Below are 26,830 nucleotides of genomic sequence, written 5' to 3' on the forward strand. Positions count from 1 at the left end.
AAACCTTTTATAGCTTCGCTCAGGTATAAGCACAATCTTATGTGGTGTTTTTTTATAACCCGGTTTGCTTTTTCTTTAGGCACAGAAACATCTGAGAAGCTTTGAAGCCACGCACTGTACTCCCCTCCCAGCTAGCGCCTTTCACATGCCCTGGACACTATAATACCCTTGATGCCTCTATACCATCCACACACTCTGATGTCTATGGATTACACCCAATCGCTGTCCTAATATCATTCTCCGCTCCTCGTGAACGGCAGCTAACACCAATGAATTAAAGATGGTCGCCTCTCCACCCAACTCTCATACCTCTTCGGATGTCTTCTTTTTTTTTAATGGACTTTTGTTGAGCAGGAAAGAGTGTAATGTCATCCTGCGATATTTTCAAAAAAAAAACGCTATTAAAATGTGAATACTGCTTGTATAATTAGTTTGTCACTGTTGAGGCATGGAGCTAAACCACTGGCTGTTCTTTTGCGTCTACAATGATGTCCCTGCCATGCCGACCTTTTTAGTTTGGTTCTAATTTTAGAAATTGAATACAGGAAAATGCTGCAAAGAAATGCCAGTAATATGCACTAGGATCTGTTTTGTGTTCTCGTACTGTCATAGCTGCCTGTTTGTTTCCAGAAGCTGTGATCCAGCTCAAGTGGGTCTTGCAAGCTGTATGTAGATTCCTTATAAAGATTTTATTGTTTTCTTGTAGCTGCATGATCAGTCTATGCTGTTATCAGAATGGATCAGAAATTCTGGATAAAAAAGATCTGGTGTAAACTACAGCAAAGTGTCCTGCAGTTCAACCAATGAGGCTAACCATCTGCACAGCATGGTCACTCCCAAACGCTATTGATTGGTAGAGGGATTGAGTGCACAAGGTAGTTGAACACTTACTGAATAAGGAATCTCGTGGGAAAAAAGGCCAATGCAAAATGCACAAGTCACTGTACTGCCCTGACAGCAGAGCTGGGCATCTTGGAAGATTCTCCTTTCACAGCTAAGCTGTAGCATCATGCAACAACTTCTGTACAACATGGGCCTGATTTGCTAAAGTGAACCTCCAAATATCCAACTGCCAAGAAAATTGGGGAAAATTATGAGCTACTTCTCTTGATTTGAATGTTTGTGGGTTCACCTTGCCTCCCTTTATATTTTAGTAGATCAGAGCCAGGTTCACTTGACCACCATTTACTTGAAATCAGTTGCTATAAATGGGCAAACTTGTGAGCTGCATACTAGACTATGATGCCATGTAAAACTACAAATAAACACAGAGTGAAGAACATCAGAGAGAGGAAGTTGGGTGGGTTGTGCGTTGACCCTTGGGGCGGGTTCACACCAGATGCAGTCCAATGTGTTTGTTTTTTTTTCTGCATCAAAAATGCATGGACAGTAGGGTGTATAGGTTGCAATGGCCTAGTTCACATCAGTGTGGTAAATTTCAGTGCAGTGAAAAAAAAAAGAATATGCTGCATTTTTTTTTTTCTGCACAGAATTGTACTGGAACATGGCAAAGCCACACTGGAATGCATCTAAGTGCATTGAAACTCTCAACCTGTGGCACTACCTAGCTGTCGTTTTCATGTTCTCCCTGTGCCTGTGTGGGTTTCCTCCCACACTCCAAAGACATTAATTGGCTGGCTCCTCTCTAAATTAGTGTGTGTATGTATGAATGCGAGTTCGGAACTTTCAGATTGGAAGCTCCTTGAGGGCAGGGACTGATGGGAATGTACAATATATATGTAAAAGGGCTGTGTACATTGACGGCACTATATAAGGAACTGTAATAAATTAAGCAAAAAAAAAAAAGCCCAGTACACTTTGGGTGGAAAAATACATTGAAAAGCATCAAAACAAAGCACTAGAATGCATCAAAAACATGTTTTACATGGAATTATAACCTGGTGTGAAGTTCACAAGCCATCGTCTGTACCAGTGTAGTCCCTTTACATTCAGCATGCAAAGTGATTACTGTATTTTTGGTTTTTCAGAGTTGCTGCTCTTCAAAGGCCAGTATAGGTATGAGGGTGAAACAAAGCAATGATGAGAAATGTCAAGTTCTGCAAACAAGTTTGTTCTATTTGTTTTTCAAGAGCAGCAGTGTGCATTAAGCCATAGCAACTGTTTTACCTTTCACATCAATGAAAAATGAATTCTGATTGGTTGCTCTTGGTAACTGCACTTTACTTTCAAGTGTCATATCTATCATTTCACATTCGTCTAACATTCCATTATGTGATATGGCAGTTTTGGCTTTTACTCTCTCAGTAATCATGTGCATGTTGTCATCGTTTGGTGGTTATAGATTATTTTTAATAAATTCCTAGGTGTTCTTTCCACTACAAGCCTTGTGTGTGTTGGATATGGAAGATGGGGTACATCATGCAGAATCAATTATGTCACCATGTGTTGTCTGCGGTCGTGATCTGGAATAGATTGTTATATCCTACACCTAGAGAAACTGATGGGGGTATTTAATAAGGCAAAGAGCAGCCCATTAAAAACGATCTTCTGGTATTAGCATGATTTCATTGCTTTGGGTTACTATACATCATGAGCCAAGACTGAAAGGGAATTACACATTCCAGATCACCTTGTAATGCACTGCAAATGCCTGTGTTATCCTTCAAATTGATTCCTGTATCCTTGTGGGGCACTTTGGGCCCTAGGCTGTACATGGAGTCATGAATTCTGGCCAGGTTAGGATAAAGCCTCACCTCCTAAATTCTGCTCTGTCATTCAACTAACAAATGATTCTACCTTTGAATGGTCTGGCATTTGAGTGTAGATTGACAGGGGGTTGGTTTAGTGTTAGTATGGGGTAAGGCATAATCTGAACCGGAGTACAGTCGAGGTGTACTGCCTGGAATTTACAAGGGGACCACAAAGAATGCTTTAAATGCAGATAAGCACCACAAGGTTACTGAAGTTCAGTGTTGTCACCTTGGAAACGTTTAGGATAGAGTTAGACCTGCGTCTAAATCTCTCTAGTCTCTGAAGCCTAATCACGCTCCGGAGGTTACTGATGGGCAGTGAAGAAGTGATTCAGTGCCTCCATACTGTATGTTTTAACCCCATTTTTCCTCTGATAAATATGCCGCAACCGTGTGCATTGCACACAGTTGTGGGGTGTTTGTGGTCAGGTCAACTTTGCCATGGGCATGATATGTAAACACTGCCGTCTGCCGCTGTTGCAGCTTAAGCAGGATGGCTGTTGGCTCCAACCACAAGCCTAAACGAGGCCTTGGGGTTCCTTTACACTTCTGAATTGCAGTGACCTGTGTTACAGTGCTATTCCCTTTTGAATGGCACTCTCAACACACCTATGTTGCATTAAAATGTAAGGAACCCCCCCTATCATTTTCAACCAAGAAAGTTCTTGGCCTCTGTTTAATATACAACTGCCATGATGCTGCACATGTGATCAGTTATGACACCAGCCATTGGATGGTTTGACAGTTTGGTTGAGAGCACAGCCAATGGAAGTGTTACATTTTCGGCACGTGCTAGAAATGAAACTGTTTTATGGATGGGTTTACTTCTGCTTTAAAGCCTAACTCGAGCTTTGCTATCACTCGAAGTAGTCTGTGTGGGCCAGCTTTCTCCAAATAATTTCCTTTACTAATAGATGCATGGCCACTGTCGGCTCCATATAATCTGGATGTAGCATCAGCAGCATACAGTATACAGAGCTGTGTGAGGAAGCCTTCGGCCCCTTTCACACTGGCTTTCTGATCAGGTCCTCCTGTCAGTTTTTCAGGTGGACCTGATCAGACACTCCATTCAATTCTCAGGAGCGCTAACATGTCTGCTGACATCCAATCCTGTCCATAAAAGCCAGACAGATGGTCACCCTATTTTCCATCCGTCTGGAAGATTGGATGAAAACGGACAGGCGGTCCCGATTTTTTTTTTTTTTTTTTTTTTTTTTTTTTTAATCCGATTTCCCCATAGAGGAGAGCGGGGCTCTGACAGGTCTGTGTCCGAACAGCGAATCTATTTTCCCCTACCCCTGCTGAGAAAGGCGGAGTTCGTTGGGCGAACCACCCACGTGAAAGAGCACTTAGGCCTAGTTCACACCTAATGCAGGTTGCGGTTGATTCAATTTCCCAATGTATTTTATGTTTTTTGGGAGGTGTCTGTTGTCATGCAGGAGTAACCAGCAAAAACGCAGAAGAATGCATCAAAAATGCAAGCAGCGCTTTTTTGATGCGTTTCCATTGAAGTCTGTGGAACCAAAAACTCTGCTGTGGGCATAAAAAGTCCTTGACCCTTTCCAAAAAACTCGCTGGCAGAAAATGCAGAAATGTGAATGTGTCACATGGGTCTCAAAAGAAAAAGGTGCTGCTACCCCAGATTATGTAGAGATCCTCCTAACTGTTGGGTGCAGGATGTGCAGTTGTTCAGCTGCTAACAAAGTAAATGGATAGAAGACAATCCGCAACTCCATACATGCTCTTCAATAAATCCAAATTGATTGTAATGCCATAAACAATAAATACAGTATGTAAAGCAGATGTTGACACATTTCAGCCATAATGGCCTTGTTCACAGAATTTGGACTTATGGAAGAGCATGTATGGAGTTGCTGATTGTCTTCTATCCAATGCATGGGTGTGTCCTACATTCATTCATGAAAATACAAAGTTTCCTGTGAATGGCTGAGTATCCCACAGCCCAACTCAATTTTTTTCCAACAGCAAATGGGAAGTCCCCGTACCATTGCCTGAACACAGTGCTGTGTACAGTATGTAGCTGAGCCACCATACGGTTTATATCAGAGGTCTCAAACTGGTGGTCCTCCAGCTGTTGAAAAACTACAAGTCCCATGAGGCATTGCAAGGCTGACAGTTAAGAGCAAGACTCCCAAAAGCAATGGCATGATGGGACTTGTAGTTTCGCAACATCTGGAGGGCCACCAGTTTGAGACCCCTGGTTTATATACAGCACTGACAGTGGGTGTGGCAATCAGTAAATTGTTTGTTTTGGCCAGCTTGACCCAAACAAAATTTGTATTGGGCATTAATACTACTTATGTTAAAGCACCGCAAAAATGTTCATGGGCCCTTAAAGCCAAGTCTGGCTTACTTTTAAAGTTTGTCACCTGCCTAGCTATGCAGTGTGGCAGAAGTGTATAACTATCAAGACTGACTGTACAGAACTAAAATCTTTTGACAGAGTAAACCTGTATTTATTCTATAGAGTACTACTTTAAACATGATAACTCCAAGATCATTCGAATCAAGAATCCGCTCTACCACCTGCTCTCTATACCATTCCATTTTTTTGGCATCCCTTACACAGAATGACATGCACATGACTTACAAATGCAATAAGATATAATAAAGTGCATATGACCAAAAACTTTGCCTCCACCATCTCCTGATTATCCTTTTTTTTTTTTTTTTTTTTTTTTTTAAAGAGAGAGCCTATCGCTAAAAAAAAAAATCTTTGACGTGCACTAAGCCTAATGCATGGCATGCAAAGGTGGAGTCTGGTACTGTTTCCTTCTGCATGGGGGGGGGTGTCACTTTAACCTCCATGATCCCATAGTGAGGATGCAACCAGCTTTAATTTTTCCACTTTCTCCTAGCAGGGGTACCCTAGCAATGGGTACAAAGAGGATTCACAATGCACCTTATTAGAGTGCACTCGATAATATTAAAGCCAATTGTTGGCATTTACATGACCGGTTCTTTTAAAATACCACCTGAGGACGCTAGAGCTATTCTGTGCACTTTCTTCAGCCTGTCAGTTGTCTAAGAAAAATGATACCTGTTGTACCAGCATTGACCACATGGTGTCTTCAGTGAATATTTTACTCCCCGTGGGAATGTTTGAGTTGATTACTCAATCTGTAACCACATCAAGCCTGTCCTGGATATACTATACACTTCTAAGAATGGGTGTGAGTCTACAAACAACGTATTTAATTATGCAATTAAAGTTTATCTAAAATCAAGAACAAAAATGTCATATATTGCAGCTTACCAGCCCTTAGATGTGGTAGTTGCATTAGTTGCAGTAGCCTTTGCTGTATAGGAACTGGTTGTACTCCCTCAGATAATATGGAATTCACACTAAAGACATTGAACAATGACATACAGCTGTATACAAAACAAGATCCTCCAAGAGTACCTTCTACTGGGGTGTAAATGCACAGTAACAAAGTGCAAGACTATGTTAAATATAATTTGCCATGTTGCTTTGTTATGACAATAGGAAATATTAAGTGCCTATTTCAGTGCGCCGTTAACACATGTTGCATTAAGGCAGTCCATGAACGAGCTGCCAACGCACCCTATAATGCCAAAAATTACACATAACCCTTTTCAGTAATGTATCACAAGGCACTACCATGCGTTGAAGTACCATTTTAAAGGAAAAATACTGCAATGCAATAATGCATGTTACATGCAATATATCATGCATTGTATTCCCATTACACTTTAGTGTAACTGCCCCTTACCCATTTGTGGTGCAATAACACGTGTTATGTCGTGCATTAATGATTGGTAGCCCATGGAAGTTATGGCTGGGTTCACACTGCAGCATGCTCCGGCTCACATCAGGAGTGCAGTGCGTCTCCATTCACCATTCCAGGTCCGAATTCAGACCTGAAAAACGGACCAAAAGATGCACAGAGCACCTGTGCAATTGGCAACTGAGCTGATGTGCAGATGTGTGAAACGGCTCACAATCTCCTGACATGCGAATTGGATGCTGGAAAAATCCGCATCCACATCGCAATAGTGTGAACTTAGCCTCGTGTAACTAAAGGCAAAACGTTTTATTTTTTTAGTTTTGAATAGAGAGGAGAGGGATTAGAACACCTGTCAGTTTTTATTGCTGTCTGTGCCCTTGTTAGGGAGTCCCTCTCTGTTAGTCCTGTTTACCTTTTAGCAGTGAAAGTAAAAGAAAATCCTAGAACAGTAATAGAGGGAGAATCTTCCAATGGGAACATTAATTCTAGTGACCTAGTAGGGGGACCCCCCAAGAGATTTTCCCTTAGACCCCTTTCACACCACACCGCCCATAGCGTCGGCGGTAAAACGCCGATATTTTTAGCGGCGTTTTACCGCCGGATTTGCGACGCATTTCGGCCGCTAGCGGGGCGCTTTTACCCCCGCTAGCTGCCTCAAAAGGGTTAAAACCGCCGGCAATACGCCGCAATAGCGGCGTTTTGCCGGCGGTATTACAGCGCCGCTTTAATGGGGAGCAGCGGTGGAGGAGCGGTAAATGCACCGCTCCTTCACCGCTCCAAAGAAGCTGCTGGCAGGACTTTTTTCTGACGTCCTGCCAGCGCACCGCTGTAGTGTGAAAGCCCTCAGGCTTTCACACTACACGCAACGGTGCAGCTTCTTTAGGGCGGATTGCAGGCGCTATTTCTAACGCTATAGCGCCTGCAAAATGCCCTGGTGTGAAAGGGGTGTTAAAGTGGAGTTCCAGGCATTTTATCAACTCCCATGCCTTATTTTTTTTCTTGTAAATCCTTCCTCTTCTGCATTATCTCACTGTGGCGAGGCACATCATATCCGTCCGCCCATAGGCTCCTGGGATATGAGTGTCATTAATCAAATGGGCATCCTCCGCTTCAATGAATACGCCATGCTTTGTATGCACCGCGCATGTGAAAGATCCGGAGGTGCATGCTGGATAGCCAGCAGCACCGTATCCCAAAAGAAGATACCAGTGGGCTTCAGAAGCCCACACTGAAGATGGGAGCATCCTCGGTGGAGATAACAAAGTCATTTTTTTTAAAAAGACAACATTTAGGAAACCTACATTAACTACTAATCCCGTTTGTCATAGCATTAGTAGCAAACAACACGGGGTGTTTTAAAAAAAACAAACAGCTGGAACCCTGCTTTAATTTGCAGGGATTTACTCTCACTTTCAGTTTGGTTATGGGACAGGAAGTGAACGTAAATCTCCCCAATAGGACACAGATGGCCAAAAAAAGTTACGGGTTATAACCCTCCCTTACTCTATCCAAAATGAAAACAACGTTTTGGCTTTAGTTACACTTTAACCACTTGCCGACCGCTCTATAGCCAAAAGACAGCTACAGTGCAGTGCTGGGAGCATATCAATAGATGTCATCTCAGAACCTCCGGCCCCTACCCCCTATACTTCAGCACACATCAGGTGGCCCTTTACCATGTGATTAGCTATTTAACCACTTGGGATCCGCGCTATTGCAAAATGACGGCAATAGCGCGGACCCACATTTTCGGGACTACGTCTATTGACGTAGTCCCGGTTACGAGCGGCCTGCGCGCCCCCTGAGGGGCGCGCGCGGCGCGCTCTGTGATCGGCGAGTCCGTGAGACTCGCCTGATCACCGATCCGTGTAAGGGGTCGATCCCGACCCCTTATCACGTGATCAGCTGTCAGCCAATGACAGCTGATCATGTGATAAAACGGAGCCGGTAATCGGCTAGTATTCCTCCTCGCGCTGACAGCACGAGGAGAAAAAAAAAAAGCCGATCGCCGGCGGCCGTGTTCGGGACATCAGTCCCGATCACGGCCAGCAATTTAAAAGGACACCTGCCCCCTGCCAGTGCCCACCTGCCACCCGCAGTGCCATCCTGAAATAAAGTAAGTGCCCCCTGTCAGTGCCACCCAGCAGTGCCCACAGTGCCACCCAGCAGTGCCCACAGTGCCACCCAGCAGTGCCCACAGTGCCACCCAGCAGTGCCACCCACAGTGCCACCCAAAATCTGCCTCAGGTGCTGCACCCCAGTGCCGCCCATCAGTGCCCAGCAGTGCCGCCCATCAGTGCCCAGCAGTGCCGCCCATCAGTGCCCAGCAGTGCCACCTATCAGAGCCACCTATCAGTGCCACCTATCAGTGCCCATCAGTCCCATCTATCTGTGGTACCTATCAGTGCCCATCCGTGCCACCCATCCGTGCCACTTATCCGTGCCACCCATCCGTGCCATCTTATCTGTGCCCATCTTTGCCCATCAGTGCCGCCTTATCTGTGCCCATCGGTGCCGCCTTATCTGTGCCTATTAGTGCCGCCTTAACTATGCCTATCAGTGCCCACCAGTGCAGCCTATCAGTGCCCACCAATGCAGCCCATCAGTGCCCACCAATGCAGCCCATCAGTGCCCACCAATGCAGCCCATCAGTGCCGCCTAATCAGCGCACTTCAATGAAGGAGAAAAATGACCCGTTTGCAAAATTTTATAACAAACTATTAAAACATGATTTTTTTTTTTTTTTTTTTTGCATCTTTTTTTGTTTGTTTAGCAAAAAATAAAACTCCGAGCTGTAACTAAATACCACCAAAAGAAAGCTCTATTTGTGGGAAAAAAATGATAAAAAATTCATTTGGGTACAGTGTTGTATGGCCGCGCAATTGTCATTCAAAGTGCATCAGCGCTGAAAGCTGAAAATTGGTCTGGGACTGAGGGGGGTTTAAGTGCCCAGTAAGCAAGTGGTTAAAACACCTGAACATTTTCAAACTCTTATGCAGTAAGTGGGCTTAAGAACCATATAGCCATATGGTGTGACTAAATCCCCAAATTTTGGAAAATGTTCAGATGTTTTAAATAGCATTGCAGGAGTTAAATGTCATTTTTGCATGTATGCGCTGTAATATTTTGTTCTGTTTGTATGGTATTATGACTGCACCATATTTAATGCATCTTTTAAGGTGTGCCCCCCAAACCTTTGTCTATTGTATGGCTTCTGACCAAATTCCTTTGGGCTGGAGCACCCCACGCCCCCATCATTGCCTCTTATTAGTGTCCACCTGAGTTATAGGAGGAGTCCATTAGTTCTCCCATATAGAGGAGTGTATTTATCCCCTGGTTCATAGAAGCAGGATCTTCCATTCTATGTATAGCGTAGGACCCATTGATAATGGGGTACTTTGACGCAGTAAGTGGGCTTAGCACCATATAGCCATATGGTGTAACTAAATCCCCATATTTTTTGAAAATGTTCAGGTGTTTTAACTAGCCTTACAGGAGTTAAATATCATTTTTGCAGGTGTGCGCTATAATAATTTGTTCTGTTTGTATGGTCTTATGGCTGCACTATCTTTAATGCATCTTTTATCGTGTTCCCCCCCCAAATCTTTGCTGGTCCTAAACAGGGCTGCCCACAAATTTTGTTTGCTAGGTGGTAACTAGCCTGGCTAATTGTTGGGGTGATGCACTGACTTTTTCCCTAAACCTGAATTTGATGCACCTCTCTCTTCTGTCACTAGGTGGTATTAAAATGACAAGGGAATAGTGAATTCAGGTTAGGAGTGGATAGGTTGTCCCAGCCAATTGGTAGAAGTCTCTTTGGCCCCATGGCCTGCTGGGAGAGCCTAATTATTCGGAAGGAGTCAAGTGATTGGGGTTCTGTGCCACCTGGACGGCTGTATGGGAGGACGTGTGTTGTATTGCTCCCGGCTGCTAGGCCAGAAGTCTGAGGCCTATCCGGGAGCACCTGGCTGCTAGACTGTCTGAGGCCTATCCAGGACTGTGAGAAGCAATGCAGGGTTGGGGCTTCAGGTCAGGAGTCTAACCAAGTTGCAAAGGTTCAGCTGCATGGGGGAACCAAATGTTGCCAGAGGTGAAGGAGAAGTAGTTGCCATAAGGGATGACCACTTCTGTTACTAGAGGCAAGGGAGGATGAAGGTCAGCGTTAAAGGGGAAACCATTGCCACCAAGGGACAACCTCTCCTGTTATTAGAGGCCAAAGCATGAAGTCTGAAGAAGTACCAGAGCAGTCTTTTTCACTTGTCGGGGATGGTGAAGAAGTGGGAAAGTTTTAGCAGAGACAAGTCCGGGACCCAGCGAGTAGTGTGGGTAAAGCTTGAGGAGTATACAGAGGGTTAGCGGTGGAAGAGCTCAGGGGATCCAGAGGTGGCTGGGATCTTGGAAGTCTAGTGAGAGACTGGGAGCTCAGTGTGAAGATCTACAGTAAGATAGTGTGAGATGTGAGAGAAGATCTACAACTGGATACTGTGAGTTACGTGTGCAGATCTATATTGACTGTTGAAAGGTCAGTTGCTATATGAGACAGCGGTTTTACAAATATGGTACACTGCATTCAGCTTAAAGGCCCTTTACTCGTATTGCTGTCTGCCTGTTACTATATTTGGTCTACAGAGTTTGCCAATTGCTTTTGCATCTGCCTAAGGGTGTCCTGGCCCTAAACCCTCTCTTCCCCAGTTCTTGTTAAGAGACAATAAAATCTCTTTTGTTGCATTCAAAAAGTGACTGGTGCCCATGTTTTCAACTTGCATTACACCCACCATGCCCAGTGATCTGCATCCTGAGAAGGAATGTCAGCTGCCCCTGACTCTGGAGGTCACTTTCAGGCCTCTAGAGGACGGGGCAACGCTACACAAAAAATACATGAAAATCATTATTAAGTCTTGTACACACGATCCGATTGTTGGTCAACAAGCATCTGATTTTTGTCCAAAGGGCGTATGCCAGGAACTTGTCTTGCATACTAATGGTACATAATTGTCAGCCAACAAAGACGAACGTGGCGACGTACTAGAAGTACTATGAGACTATAAAGAGGAAGTTAATTTCTCAAGTGTCACCCTTTGGGCTCCTTCTGCTTCTGCTTTTGTATTAGTAGAAGTTTGGTGAGTGTTGATTTGCACTTTTCAGTTTGTGCTTTTCATTTAGTTTCTGAACAGCCGTTCATCATTATTATTATTAATTAGACTTATTATTAATTAATTAATTTGTTATTGTTAGGCTTGGAGTTATTGCTTTGACCCAATCCAGCCCCAGGAACAGGAGTAGGAAGAAGAGTTCTTGGACCAAAAATGAGTTGCTTAGTCGTGACCAATTATGTCATCTGCCATTGTTGCGGGAGCTTCAGGAGAATAATCCGGATGATTTTCAGGAATTATCTCCAGATGACGGACCTGTGCTTTCACCAACTCTTGGCATTGGTGACTCCCTATATTAAGAAGCAGGACACATGCATGAGGCTTGCCATCACTCCTGAGCAAATGCTTATAACTACAGTACTTGGTGACGGGGAGAAGTCTCCAGGACCTCAAGTTTATGATTGGGATCCCCCCCCCCCCCCCCCCCAGGCTCTGGGACTCATTATTCCGGAGACCTGCTCAGCCATTATTCAAGTCCTGCAAAAGGACTATATTAGGGTAAGTATTTACCTTTAAGATCACATTCTATGTATTGTTTGCTAATGTATTGTATTAATTTGTTGATTACATAATTATCAATATTGTAATATGCTGTGAATTTCCTCTTTGTCCTCATGCATGCCGTAAGCTTTTCCTGCTCCCAGCATGCTATCCATACACACCTAGCTTAGTAACTTAACAATTTTTTTTGTCAGCTACATTTTGGGGCTTACCCTAAACAACCCCTAAAATGTGTACAAATGTTATTTTTGTCCTCAAATTCAGGTGCAAGAGGCCATTTTTGGGGGCCCAAACTCATTTGGAACCCTCCCCCCCAAAAAAGTCAACAGATACAAATACTCTATCTGCTGACTTTGCAAAACTCATGCACACTATCCTTCTGGATACATTCACCAAACCATGTAGTGCAAGGGTCTGCCTGATTACCATACAGTAACATAGAAAGTTTTTGTCTCCTATTATACAGATAGGATATTTCGTAATTAGTGCTGCAATTTGGACAGTGTGTATCCAGATTTTTAGATTATGACACTTCTTACCTGTCCACTGGGCTGCCAATAGTGTAAGTAAGGAGGGGCTGGCCAAAGTATCACAGATTATATAAGCAAACAGCTCTCATGGAAGTGGAGAGGGTTAGCTGTCCAAAAAATCTACCCATTACCTCCCCCCACCCTAAAATTTGTCTAATGGGCCACCAGAGGGGGTGAGGAATCATTCAATCTTTAAATATTCATTTAAGTTTTATCCTTATGTTGGCTAAGCATGTGTGTGTCAAATCTGCTTGCAATGTTAAGTGCAGAAGTAGTCATTTCTTTTTTTAACCACTTAAGCCCCAGACCAATTTGCAGCCAAAGGACCAGGCCCCTTTTTGCGATTCGGCACTGCATTGCTTTAACTGACAATTGCGCGGTCGTGCGACGTGGCTCCCAAACAAAATTGGCAATGCAATACAGTAAGAGCAAACCAGTCTCATATGCTGCATAGACCAGCACTCTTCTGACAGGAGGGGAGAGCACAACACAGCGCACCTCCTCCTGGATGTTTTGTCTCTCTGCCTCTTCTTCTCTCTTTGCTTCAGCCTCCTGTCTCCTTGTCCCAGCTGTGAGGGCTGGCAGGGGGGTGGGGTAAGGCTCAGGCCAGCCAGGCTCATCCAAGGAAAGGCCAGCCTGGGCCTCCTGTAACTCTCACCCAGCAGCTAAAAGCCAGCAGGAGGGAGAGGGGAAGAAACCGGCTTTCAGTTGCTAGGTGGGAAACACAGAGGGGAATGCTCTGTCATCATTCATATTCCCTGCTCCACCAATCCTCCTGCTGTCCTGGCCCCATGTGTGGCTGGGCCCTATAAAGAGGACCGGTGGTCTAAAAGAGGTGGTAGCATGGGCGTCCGCAGGTAGGGGCAAGGGGGGCCCAAGTACCCCCCCCCCTGGAATCAGGGATTGGATCTTAAATTTAGCACAGTTGCGTCGCTATTGGCGTGTGGGCAGCCCGCACCCAGGTGCCACCCGCCAGTGGGGTGACACCATCAAGGTGCTATCAAGCCCCCTCATCAGTGTAGTGTGACTTCGGGCTCTTTTCCCTGCTCAGTCCAGCAGGGAACTCGGCGGCGCTGTGACAGGAGAAAGGTGAGCTGCCGGCTATCAGAGGTTTCCCCCGCTCTGTTTCCTCCCTATTGGCCATAACTGAGGGGCTATCAAAGGAGACTAGGAGAGGAGAGCATCATGGGACATGTAGTTCCAAAGATTGGTGGCCCCATTTTCCACAGGGAGGAGGCTACAGCTCAATCAAGAGAGAGATTGAGAGACTGCAGCCTGGGAAACACTGCTGTAGTTTTGCGGGGTCTGGTAAGAGGGCCTGCTGGTCATTATCTATTACTTATCCTATTGACTGTACTACATCTGCAGTTTCTGACCATGATAATGTGAATAACATTGTTGAAAAGGGGCGGTGCATGGGTGACCCTAAAATGATGCCCCCCCTTGCAAAAAGTTCTGTGGACGCCCATGGGTGGTAGGGTAGGGTCTGGTACTACCAAACTAAGATAAATTAATATACCGTATATACTCGAGTATAGGCCGACCCGAATATAAGCCGAGGCCCCCAATTTACCCCCAAAAAAACTGGCAAACTTATTGACTCGTGTATAAGCCGAGGGTGAGACATGCCTGTCCATCCCTGTGTGTGTGTCCGTCCATCCCTGTGTGTCCGTCCATCCCTGTGTGTCCGTCCATCCCTGTGTGTCCGTCCATCCCTGTGTGTGTGTCCGTCCATCCCTGTGTGTCCGTCCATCCCTGTGTGTCCGTCCATCCATCCCTGTGTGTGTGTGTGTCCATCCATCCATCCATCCCTGTGTGTGTGTGTCTCCATCCATCCATCCATCCCTGTGTGTGTGTGTCTCCATCCATCCATCCCTGTGTGTGTGTGTCTCCATCCATCCATCCATCCCTGTGTGTGTGTGTATCCATCCATCCCTGTGTGTGTGTGTGTGTGTGTGTGTGTGTGTGTGTCCAGCCTACCTGTGTCCCGAGCCTGTGTCCCGTGCCTTGCCTCCTTGCCTCCGTCCCGTGCCTTGCCTCCTTGCCTCTGTCCCGTGCCGTGCCTTGCCTCCGTCCCGTCCCGTGCCGTGCCTTGCCTTGCCTCCGTCCCGTGCCTTGCCAGGATCGCCGCTCTTCGTCGGCGCCTCGGCGGACATTCTACCATTCAAACGCCGCGCCTCCGCCTCCGCCTTCGCCTGTGATAGGCGGAACACTGAATTTCCCAGCAGCCTGTGTTCCGCCTATCACGGACATCGTCTCATCCTCGTCCGTAGTACGAGGATGAGACGATGTCCGTGATAGGCGGAACACAGGCTGCTGGGAAATTCAGTGTTCCGCCTATCACAGGCGAAGGCGGAGGCGGAGGCGCGGCGTTTGAATGGTAGAATGTCCGCTGTCTGTCTGCTCGACACGCTGATCGAGCAGGCAGACAGCGATGACTCGAGTATAAGCCGAGGGGGGCACTTTCAGCCTCAAAAAAGAGGCTGAAAATCTCGGCTTATACTCGAGTATATACGGTATATAATCTAAAATAATAAAAATATCAAAATCTATTCTGTATCTGTCCGTCAGTGTAAATTTAATATAAATGTCAAATTTTCACATTATACTAAAAAATTGGGCTAACTAACTACTTTACTGTTTTTTTTTTAAAATACATAAAACCATAATTTAATGAAATGGGGGCAGGAGGATGTTGGTGGGACACAGGGACAATGGGACAGTCACAGCGTGAGGTAGAATAGGATTTTTCTCAACTATTTGTTTAACATATCAGTAACAAGTTTACTCTACAAGTATGATGTATGTATGTAATTGTATATGACATATACAATTTCATACATCATATACTAGTAGAGGAAACTTGTTACTTTTCTGGTGATCTTGTTGTGGCAGGCTTTAGGCTTAACCACTTAAATTTATTTTTCTTTTTTTTTTTTTAATACTGACAGAGTTTGTAGACAACATTGTCATCATCCCTGTCACAATTACATGGCATGATGCTAGACTAGTAAAAATGGCAGAAGGAGACCAAAAAGAACAAGAAATAAAAAATGCACCTAGCTTTTTAAAAGCAAACATCTGGGCACATTTTGGCTTTTATGAACATGAACAAAGTGGGAAGCACGAATTGGACAAGTCATACGCTGTGTGTAAAGCCTGTCACACAAACTAATTTGAGAAACCATGCTACCCGTTTTCACTCAGAGATGCTAAAACCTGCCACCACCACCAGTGCCAAGGAAAAAGACTGAGCTCAGCCAAGAATTGATGCAGCAATAATCTCAACTTTGCTGCCCAACTCTGAAAAGGGGAAGAGAATAACAAAAGCTGTAGCAGCTTTCATAGCTAAGGACCTGCGCCCTTACTCTGTTGTGGACAGCACTGGGTTTCGCTACCTGTTGAAGACGATAGAGCCACGTTCCAAGATCCCGTCACTAAGTCACTTTACAGAAAACGTTATACCTGCACTCTAACACGAAACCAAAGCTCAGATAATTGCGTCAATGAGCCAAGCAAGTCATGCCGCAATAACGTGTGATTCATGGACTTCAGTCACGACGGAGTCTTATGTTACAATACAATATCACACGGGTGCTTATCTGGCAGAGCTACTGTCTCGTGTTGTGGAAGAATGACAACTGTCCAATAAATCTGTAGTGCTTGTGACCGACAACGCGTCAAACATGATAGTTGCAGCTCAAGTTGGGGAAATTCCCCCATGTGAAATGCTTCGCCCATACACTAAACCTTCATGGGCGTCCGCAGCAGGGGGCAAGGGGGGTCAAGTGCCCCCCCTGGAATCCCCAAAGTGTTGCCGCCGCCACCGCAATGCTGCATCCTCCGCTCTCTCCTCTGGTTCACAGCGCTGGCTCTGTGTTCGGCAGCCGTCTGTAACACTGTCCCGCCCCCCAGACCAGCTTGTGTGATAGTAGAGATAATTACGTTCCGCCTATCACATGAGCAGATCCAGCGCTGTGATCCAGAGGAGTAGATGCCCATCCGTGCCACAATGCCTGAATAGGAGGACCGAGGGGGGGGGGGCTGCAGTGCTCTCCTCCACCACCGCACTCTCCTGCCCCCCCCCCAGTGCTCTCCTCCTCCACCACACTCTCCTGCCCCCCCAGTGCTCTCCTCCACCACCGCACTCTCCTGCCCCCCCCAGTGCTCTCCTCCTCCACCACACTCTCCTGCCCCCCCAGTGCTCTCCTCCACCACCGCACTCTCCTGCCCCCGTGCTCTCTTCCACCACCACACTCTCCTGCCCCCCCAGTGCTCTCCTCCACCACCACACTCTCCTGCCCCCCCAGTGCTCTCTTCCACCACCACACTCTCCTGCCCCCCCAGTGCTCTCCTCCACCACCACACTCTCCTGCCCCCCCTCCAGTGCTCTCCTCCACCACCGCACTCTCCTGCCCCCCAGTGCTCTCCTCCACCACCGCACTCTCCTGCCCCCCCCCCCAGTGCTCTCCTCCACCACCGCACTCTCCTGCCCCCCCCAGTGCTCTCCTCCACCACCGCACTCTCCTGCCCCCCCCAGTGCTCTCCTCCACCACCACACTCTCCTGCCCCCCCAGTGCTCTCCTCCACCACAAACTCTCCTGCCCCCCCAGTGCTCTCCTCCACCACCACACTCTCCTGCCCCCCCAGTGCTCTCCTCCACCACCGCACTCTCCTGCCCCCAGTGCTCTCCTCCACCACCACACTCTCCTGCCCCCCCAGTGCTCTTCTCCACCACCACACTCTCCTGCACCCCCCAGTGCTCTCCTCCACCACCGCACTCTCCTCCCCCCCAGTGCTCTCCTCCACCACCGCACTCTCCTGCCCCCCTCCAGTGCTCTCCTCCACCACCGCACTCCCCTGCCCCCCTCCAGTGCTCTCCTCCACCACCGCACTCCCCCCCAGTGCTCTCCTCCACCGCCACACTCTCCTGCCCCCCCAGTGGTCTCCTCCACCACCACACTCTCCTGCCACCCCCTCCAGTGCTCTCCTCCACCACACTCTCCTGCCCCCCCACAGTGCTCTCCTTCACCACCACACTCTCCTGCCCCCCCCCCCAGTTTTCTCCTCCCCTGTTCTTGCTGCTCTCCAGCTCTCCCCATCCTTCTCTAGCCACCATCCCAGTGCTCTCTCCCCAGTGCTCTCCCACCTGTTCTCCCCCCCTGTACCCCCCAGTGCTCTCCACTCCACCCAGTGCTCCCCCCCTGTTCTCCCCCCCACAGTGCTCTCCACTCTCCCCAGTCCTCTCCCCTCCGTGCTTTCCCCCGTTCTCCACCCCAGTGCTCTCCCCCCTGTTCTTTCCCCCCCAGTGCCCTCCACTCCCCCCAGTGCTCTCCTCCCCCCGCGCTCTCCTCTCTCCCCCTGTTCTTCCCCCCCCCCCAGTGCTCTCCCCTCAGTGCTCTCCACTCCCCCCAGTGCTCTCCCCCCTGTTCTTTCTCCTCCCCCCAGTGCTCTTCAGCTTTCCCCATCACTCTCCAGCCCCCCATTCTCCCCACCCCTGTTCTTTCTGCCCTCTGGTGCTCTCCAGCCCCCCCCAGTGCTCTCTACCCTCCGTGCTCTCCACCCCTGTTCTTTTTAGCTCCCCCCAGCACTCTCCACTCCCCATCCCTGTACTCTCCACTCCCCCTGCATTTTGCCCCCACCCATGTGCTCTCGACCCCCCATAGTGCTCTCCAGTCCCCCGTGCTTTCCACCCCTGTTCTTTCTGGCCCCACTGGTGCTCTCAAGCTCCCCCCCATTGCTCTCCACTCCCCCCTGCTCTTTGCACCTCCCCAGTACTCTCCAGCCTCCGTGCTCTCCACCCCTGTTTTTCTGCCCCCCCCACACTCTTAGCCCCCCCCCAGTGCTCTCCACCACCCCACACTCTTAGCCCCCCCAGTGCTCTCAGCCTACCATGCTCTCTACCCCTGTTCTTGTTGCCCCCCCCCAGTACTCTCCGCTCCCCACCCCTGTGATCTCCACTCCCGCTCGCTCTTTGCCCCCACCCATGTGTTCTCCAACCCCGCCAGTACTCTTTGCTCCCCCTTCTCTCCAACTCCCACTCAGTGCTCTCCACTTCCCCAGGACCAGAGGGCAGGCTGACTGGGGCCGGAAAATGAGGACAGCTGAAGGTGCAGGTGGCCAGGGACCACTCCATCTCACAGCAGACAGATCCTCTGGAAGGAGCACCGTCCCCATCCAAAACGAGAACAGACCCGGCTGCTGGCTGTCATGGATATCCTGCTGGCATGCAAGGTACTGTACCGAGCATCAACAACACACCTTCCCACAGACAGGGACTGCAGACTGGGACATGGGGCACAGGAGGGGCTGCAATGATGGGCACAGTGAGACTGCATTCACGGCACAGTAAAGCTGCATTTGATGGCACAGTGAGGCTGCATTTGATGGGCACAGTGAGGCTGCATTTGATTGGCACAGTGAGGCTGCATTTGGTGGGCACAGTGAGGCTGCATTTGGTGGGTACAGTGAGGCTGAATTTGATGGGCACTGGTGAGGCTGCATTGAGCTCTTGCATCAAGTCTGCAGTCTCTGACCATCTCCTGTATCATGTCTGCAGTCTCTGAGGGAGTCTGGAGAGGAGTCAAGAGTGGGAGCACCGCCGGGATGGGGGTCATGGGAGAAGTCAGACTTGTGTGGACTGTGGACAGGAGACTATAGGACAGTGATGGCGAACCTTGGCACTCCAGATGTTTTGGAACTACATTTCCCATGATGCTCCACTACACTGCAGTGTGCATGAGCATCATGGGAAATGTAGTTCCAAAACATCTGGGGTGCCAAGGTTCGCCATCACTGCTATAGGATAAAACCTCCAAGCTGGAGTCAACTGACTGAGCCCTGCACAGTGCACCTGAGAGGAGGTCAGTGAAAGCACCGCCAGGCCAGTCGGGGGTCACTGATGTAAGGGGAAAGTGAATACGATAATGTAAGGGGCATTGATATAAAGGGTTTTCTCCATATATTAGTAACCCACCCCCCTTACCTAAGAGTATTCTTTCTGCAGAAGGTGGCCCCCCCACGTTCTGAGTTTCTGGGGTCCCCCTTGATGATTGATCACTTACTACTATTAACTGGAATTTGAATATATATATATATATATATATATATATATATATATATATATAAATGGTTACTCAGGTGGCTGCGTACCATGCCCATATAGCCTAGAGCATGTACATCTTTTTACATTGCAATACATCTGTTGTTGCCATATTTTTATCTTGATGAAAACAGCCTATACAGTGACAGTATGAGATCAAAATATGGCCACAACAGATGTATTGCAATGTAAAAAGATGTACATTCTCTAGGCTATATGGCCATGGAACACAGCCGCCAGAGTAACTTCCAATACAAAGTGAAGATGAATTATCTCTTATATAACAAATATGTATTACCAGTGGAAAGATTTTCATGAGATTGTCGAAAAGGGGCGGAGCATGAGTGGCCTTGAAATGATGCCCCCCCTTGGAAAAAGTTCTGCGGACGCCCATGTAAACCTTGTATCCCAGCGAGCGCTGAAAGTGGCCACACTCTCCAGGCTTCTTGGCAGAGTGCGACGGATATCCACATTCTTTCACCGCAGCACTAGAGCAAGCCACTGTCTAAAAGAGAAACAGAAATGTCTTGGCCTAAAGAATCATAAGCTGATAACTGATGTGCCAACAGTGCATACGACATGGTCGAGAGGTTCTTAGAACAACAACCTGCAGTCTGTGCCACCTTGCTGTCTCGAGAAGTCAGAAAAGGAGAGTCCGATCTCTGCACTCTCAACGAAACAGATGTGTCAAATGCAGAGGACGCTGTGAGTGCATTAAAGCCAACGAAGGATGCAACCATGCTGATGTCAGAAGAGCGCAATCCAACAGTTTCTCTCATTGCCCCTCTAAATGCACAACTCCTCCAGAGCATGACAGACACTATGGGAGACACACCCATGATCCATGAGATAAAGAATTCCATCAGAACAGATCTCCTGAAGAGGTACAACAGTGAGGCAGAGAAGAAGATCCTTCATACAGCCTCTGCACTGTATCCTCGCTTTAAGGGCCTTTTATCCTCACAGAGGAGTAGAGATTGGAGATATACAAAGGAGCGACTGAGGAGGCTGCATCATTGGAGGTAATTAAACTTAATTTGAATTTCATCATGTTTCTTGAAACAAACTGGAACTGTGTGGTTTGGTGTAACTTGTAAGTCATGCTTCTGAATCTGATGTGGTGTGGGAACTGCACCGTCCATTTCCTGTGCTTTTTCAATACCCCATCAGAATCATAGGCAATTGACAATGTGTTTTATTTATTTTTTTTCTATTCTTTTTTGTTCAAACACAGATTACATCTATGACACATGATGAGGATGAAGTTGCAGTGCCTAGAAGAAAAGAAACTCTGGAAGAAGAAAGTTCACCCATCGAGGACAACCATTCTCCATCTCCTCACAAAAGAAAGAGATCGCTGCTCATGACTTTGCTCGGACAGTCTTTCACTGACACTGAAGGTACAATAGAACCCAAGACCCCCTATGCCAAGGCTGAATAGGAAATGGAAAAATATTGTAAAGCCCCACCTCTGCCTCTCACCGAGTACCCTTTGAACTGGTGGCGTGAGCATGAGGTCACATTTCCCCTCCTTTCTCAGCTTTCAAAGCAATACTTGTGTATTCCAGGCACAAGCGTGTCTGCAGAGAGGGTTTTTTCCACTGCAGGAGATGTGGTAACTGCAAAAAGAAGCACCCTCAAACCAGAGCATGTGGATCAGCTAGTGTTCTTACAGAAAAATCTACACATTCCCAAATGCTAAGCAGCATTGCTTGCGCCTTGCGGTGATCCATTTTTGTTTTTTTGTTTTTTCTGTCATTTTTTAGTGATGTTAGTCACATCCAGGAAGTGATGCTGTACTGTTGTTACGTATCTGCCTGCCAGTGCCCCTGCCAGTGCCCTGCCCAGTGCCCACTGTCAGTCTGCCACACCAGCGGTGTTAATTTTATATATTTGTTTGTTTATAGCACTGTCTGCCATTGAGATAATGATTTTGTTTTTTTGCAGATTTTCATTAAAAGGCCCTCTTTCCCTTTCCCCCTTTCCCTTCCCCTATTCCCCTTTTCTCTTTACCCTTTTTCCCTTTCCCCTTCCCCTATTCCCCTTCCCCTTTTTCCCTTCCCCTTTCCCTTTTCCCTTCCCCCTTTTCCCTTCCCCCTTCCCCCCTTTCCCTTCCCCCTTTCCCCTTTTCCCCTTCCCCTTTTCCCCTTCCCCTTTTCCCCTTCCCCCTTTTCCCTTCCCCTATTCCCCTTCCCCTATCCCCCTTTTCCCTTTCCCCTATCCCCCTTTTCCCTTTCCCCTTCCCCCCTTTCCCTGCCCCTTTTCTCCTTCCCCTTCCCCTTTTCCCTGCCCCTTTTCCCTGCCCCTTTTCCCTGCCCCTTTTCCCCTTCCCTTTTTCCCCTTCCCCTTTTTCCCCTTGTCCTTTTCCCCTTGGCCTTTTTCCCCTTGCCTTTTTCCCCTTCCCCTTCCACTTCCACTTTTTCCTTTTTCCCCTTTCCTTCTCTCTCTCTCATTATTTCTCTCTCTCTCTCTCTCTTTATTTCTCTCTCTATCTCTCTCTTTATTTCTCTCTCTATCTCTCTCTTTAATTCTCTCTCTCTCCCCCTCTCTCTCTCTCCCCCCCCTCTCTCTCTCTCTCTCCCTTTCTTTCTGTCTTTCTCCCTCTTTCCCTTTCCCCTTTACCCCCCTTCCCTTTCCCCCCTTCCCGTTTTCCCTTTTCCTCCCTTCCTTTTTCCCCTTTTCCCTTTCCCCGTCACCCTCCTGAGTCCCTAATCTATTCCCAATCCGTATGTTATTGTCAAGAAGACCTTATAACGACAGTTATGCCACTCTAGTCTAGCGAGCCGTCAACGCAGCCAGTCACACTGTTGTTGACTCAGACTCATTGGTGGTGGCAGGCTGGCAGCAGACTTGCCGGCAAGGTGGCAGTGGCACTGGCAATTGCAAACAATGATGATCACAGTGAACCTCAACCTGGAGTATTATATAATATATGATATATATTATATTTGTTAGAACTTTTCTAGCACTGGAGGAGATGGAGAATGGTTTTCTAGTTCTACTATTATTGTGTGTCCAGTTCCATTTTGAATTTTTAGTTTCGTGTCGTGTAACTAACTAATGGCATCAGGGCCGCTGATAAGCCAGTACAACTGGCCCTGTTATACCGGACCCGGCCACCAGGGGGCCCGAGCAATCTGAACAGATTGCAGAAGAAAGAAAAAAAAAGTCTTTCTCCAACTCCTCCCTCTGCTCCTCCCTCAGCAGCTGTTCAACTGCTCTCAATGAGCAGTCATTGGGGCTAAACATCTCAGAGGCAGAAAGGTGGAGCCTGACTGTGAGATCTTGTAGTTTGAGTGGGCGGGAGGGGGTGTGGCCGGCTTGGAGGATGATCGTTCCTGGCTTCTTCTGAGGTGCACACATGAGCTGCATTATGGTGGCAGTGGATCTGGATTCTCAGGGGACTGCAGGTTAGCCCAGTCACATTAACTGCAATGTAAAGTGTAATGTCTGCTTTTCATGTAGCACAGCTGTCCTGACTGAGAAATTGGTTTTTATACTGCACTGCCATATTTCTCACAGCAGTTCTGCATGAAAAAAGAGATGCCATCAATGTCAGCAAACCCCACTTTTTTTCTATTTAAAGAGGGATTCCACCAAAAAAAAAAAATATTAAAAGCCAGCAGCTATAAATACTACAGCTGCTGACTTTTAATAAATGGACACTCACCTGTCCCGGGTTCCAGCGATGCCGAGGCCGATCGATCTCTCGGCTGTTGCCGCCACCATTCTAGGTGAGGGAATCAGGAAGTGAAGTGAATCGGCTTCACTTCCCGGTTCCCTACTGCGCATGCGCAAGCCGCGCCGCGCAATAGGAAATCTCTGCGCTGTCACTGGGTCTTTGACAGGTATCTCCACCCCCCTCCCCCCTGAAAGGTGTCAATTGTGACACCGGAGGGGGGGAGGGATCCGATCAGCGGAGGTTCCACTTTAGGGTGGAATCCCGCTTTAAATCACTGGATCACACTATGCCTGGAGCCGAATCACACAGGAATGCACTGTGTTCCTTTGCAATTCACATGCAGGTCTGTGCAGTGCAATTTCAAGCTCATTCATTTTGAATGGGCTAAAATTGCAATGCATCAAAAGTAGTGCAAAATGTAGTGTAGTGTATGCACTACTTTTTAAAATGCAATGCAACCAGATCACATGATCCAGGGCCGGCAGGGGCAGGGCAAACACACTACGTTTGGAAACCTGCATTTGAGGTTTCATTGACTTTTTATTGACACCTGGTGCAGATCACAAAAGCAGTGCATTTTGCATGCAGGTTGAATTTTACAGGAATCCACAGCACATTTATTCCCAATTCAGATGCAGCCATGGTGTGAACTGCTCCCTTAGACCTATTACTTCTCCTTAAAAGTTTAGAATAATTTTATTTTTTAAAGGGTGACATGGTATCTTCTTCTTTTTCATGTAGAACTGTTTGACTGTGACAAATTGGACCGTGCAGTTATGAACGCAGCACAGTATCATCTGCATCCTACACACAGTCATCTTACACTAACCACACCCAATAATTAAGCGTAATTTAAACCATGTCCATTTTCCAGCTCCGCGTAGCGCATATTTTTAAAATAGCCACGCCCACAAGTTAGCCTTTATGTATACCCTAGCCTCTCTGTATAGGGGCGGGGCCAGGGGTGGGGCTGAAGGAGGGACCAGGGGTGAGGTTGAAGGGAGGCCCCGTCAGGTAGGCTGTACGGGGCCCCATGATTTCTATCAGCGGCCCTGAATGGCATGTTTGTCACAGTGTGTCTGTCATGCTCTGTGACTGTCTGTCTGTTTTAGGGGTTTAACCTTCAACCAATTCTATATTTAATTCCAGACAACTGACGCCCGCCAAGCCACCAGAGGAAGGCAAATCCTTGAAAGAATAAATTGAATCTTAAAACCTGGAGTAAATCTCTATTGGATTTGGATTACACCAATACACACAAAAGAAAAATCACACACCATCTGACGTGTGTGTTTTTTTTCTTTGTGGTATTGTGTGTATTTCTGATCCCATAACGGTTTAACTCAAGATTTTAAGCTTCAATTAATAATTTATTCTGTCAAGCATTTTTGGGCTTCCTCTAATGGTGGCGTGGCTTGGCTTCAGTTACAGGTGTATCGTGGTAGAGTGCAGGTATTTACTGAGTGACGACTTTAGTGTCAGTCAACAAGCTTTTCTAGCACTGTGGGGAGATGGAGAATGGTTTATTTTTGAAAATTGTGTCAGACACAATCTTCAAAAATGTGTCCATTAAATTTTCACACTTGATGTGTGTAAAATAAACTGTATGATAATTGTCAAATGTCAATTTTTGGGGGGGTCAAGTTCAACTTAGCCCTCAGCTAAATAAATTCTAAAATTATATTTAATTCCAGACAACTGACGCCTGCCAAGCCACCAGAGGAAGGCAAATCCTTGAGAGAATAAACTGAACCTTAAAACCTGGAGGAAATTTAATCTTTATTGGATCACACAAATACACACACACAAGAGAGAAACGACACACTCACTGACCTGATGACAATGAGTGGCTGTGCCAATGCCCATTACCTACCTGACTATGGCCCACCCTTTCACATGATTCTGATTCTGACGTGTGTATTTCTGATCCCATAACAGTTTGGATCAAGGTTTTAAGCTTCAATTTATTATGTCAAGGATTTTGCTGCTTCCTCTAATGGTGGCTTGGGTTGGCTTCAGTTACAGCCAAGAGAAGCACGGATTATGAATGCAATGATATAAGGAGTGCTGGACATGACAGTGTGGATGAGGGACACAGAGGGTTAAGCTTTATGGGTGGAGCTGAGTAAAAAGGTTTGCAGGAAGCAAGTTCAGTGTAGGGGAGGGGTCATATAAAAGGGAGGGGTGTGGCTTTAGGGGATCATTCGGATCCCAGCGTGACACAGAGGAGGCAGTTTTTCTCTGCTCCTCTGTAATGGCCGACCTGGATGGGATTTTCAAGAGGCTGAGACGGGCGGCGGAGGCGCGCGGAGCGGAGTGGCTGCGGGACCGAGCGGGGACCAGGAGGACGCCGCGGAGGATGTCGGTGATGCAGGTGAGGCGCCGCTGCATGCGCGGAGGTCTCGGCCTCCGGCGCGTTTTTTCCCCGGGGCCTACCCCTCGTCCACCTCGTGACTGTCGGAGCCCGGGGGCCGACCGCTCGGTCCCCCCGGCGAAGAGGAAGGTGCCTGGCTCTCCCTGGTCTGGGTGGTCATTGCGCCGCCGACCGGAGGGGGGCGGGGCCTCGCGGCAAAATGGCGCCGGCTCCGGGTCGGCACCCGGGTACGGGGGGGGAACGGGCGGGGGGCTCTGGGTCCAGCCACCTTGGGGGTGCGGCGGAAGGGGGGATCCTCGGACTGGGGGTTTCAGCATGGGGACACGCGCGGTGGGGGGCAGGGTTTGGCACGGGGGGGGGGTCGCTGCTCCCGGGATGGGGCGGGTGGGATGCAGAGAGCCACCGAGGTGCCTGGCAGGGCTGGTCTTGGACGCCAGCATGCCGGGGGTGGTCGGGGGCCACAGGCACTGCGGGATGCGCCTGACCGCGCTGACCAGGAGGTCTGCGATTCGCCCAGGGGGATGGCGGTGCCCCCGGCGCGCACCGCGGAGGACAAGTCCGAGGGTGAGCTGTCGCAGGAGGAGGAATTTTCACATGCAGCGCACGGAACCATGACTGTCGGCAAGGCCCCGGTGCGGCCAGGTAAGTCACGTGATCCTTTGGTTCTGACGGAAGCCTTGGGGGGATTTCCTGGGGGACCCGGTATCCCAGAACGGCAAGGGGATGGGGGCAGAGGGCCGGTCGGCGGGGGTGGGGCATGTCGCCCTGGGGGGGGGGGCCCACGGACAGCTGCAGGACCTTCTTGGAGGGGCTGCGGGCCCTGGTGGGTAAGTTTGCCGGGGGTTCGGGGGCACCGCAAGTGGGTCCCTGGATGGCTGCGGGCCCAGGGTCGGGGGGTGGGGGGTCCGGGACCACGCCGGTGGTGGACCCCCCGACCGCTGCGGCTTCTGGGGGGGTGGTAGACATGGGGCCTGGGGGCACGGGGGTCCCCCCGGTGGTCACGGAAC

General features: G+C 48.2%; 1 protein-coding gene across 1 annotated transcript in view; it reads left to right on the forward strand.

Moving 5' to 3' along the window:
• Positions 1–2,336, forward strand: part of ABHD16A (abhydrolase domain containing 16A, phospholipase) — a gene marked incomplete in the record, with an annotated part of 96,222 nt that extends 93,886 nt beyond the window's left edge. The window contains 1 exon segment of the mRNA XM_077460436.1: positions 80–2,336. Coding sequence (XP_077316562.1) covers positions 80–163 — 84 coding nt within the window.
• Between the last annotated feature and the right edge of the window lie 24,494 nt (positions 2,337–26,830).

Source organism: Lithobates pipiens, unplaced genomic scaffold, assembly GCF_037356315.1.
Source record: "Lithobates pipiens isolate NorthernLeopardFrog02 unplaced genomic scaffold, aLitPip1_a1.2 Scaffold_1, whole genome shotgun sequence".
NCBI lineage: Eukaryota > Metazoa > Chordata > Amphibia > Anura > Ranidae > Lithobates > Lithobates pipiens.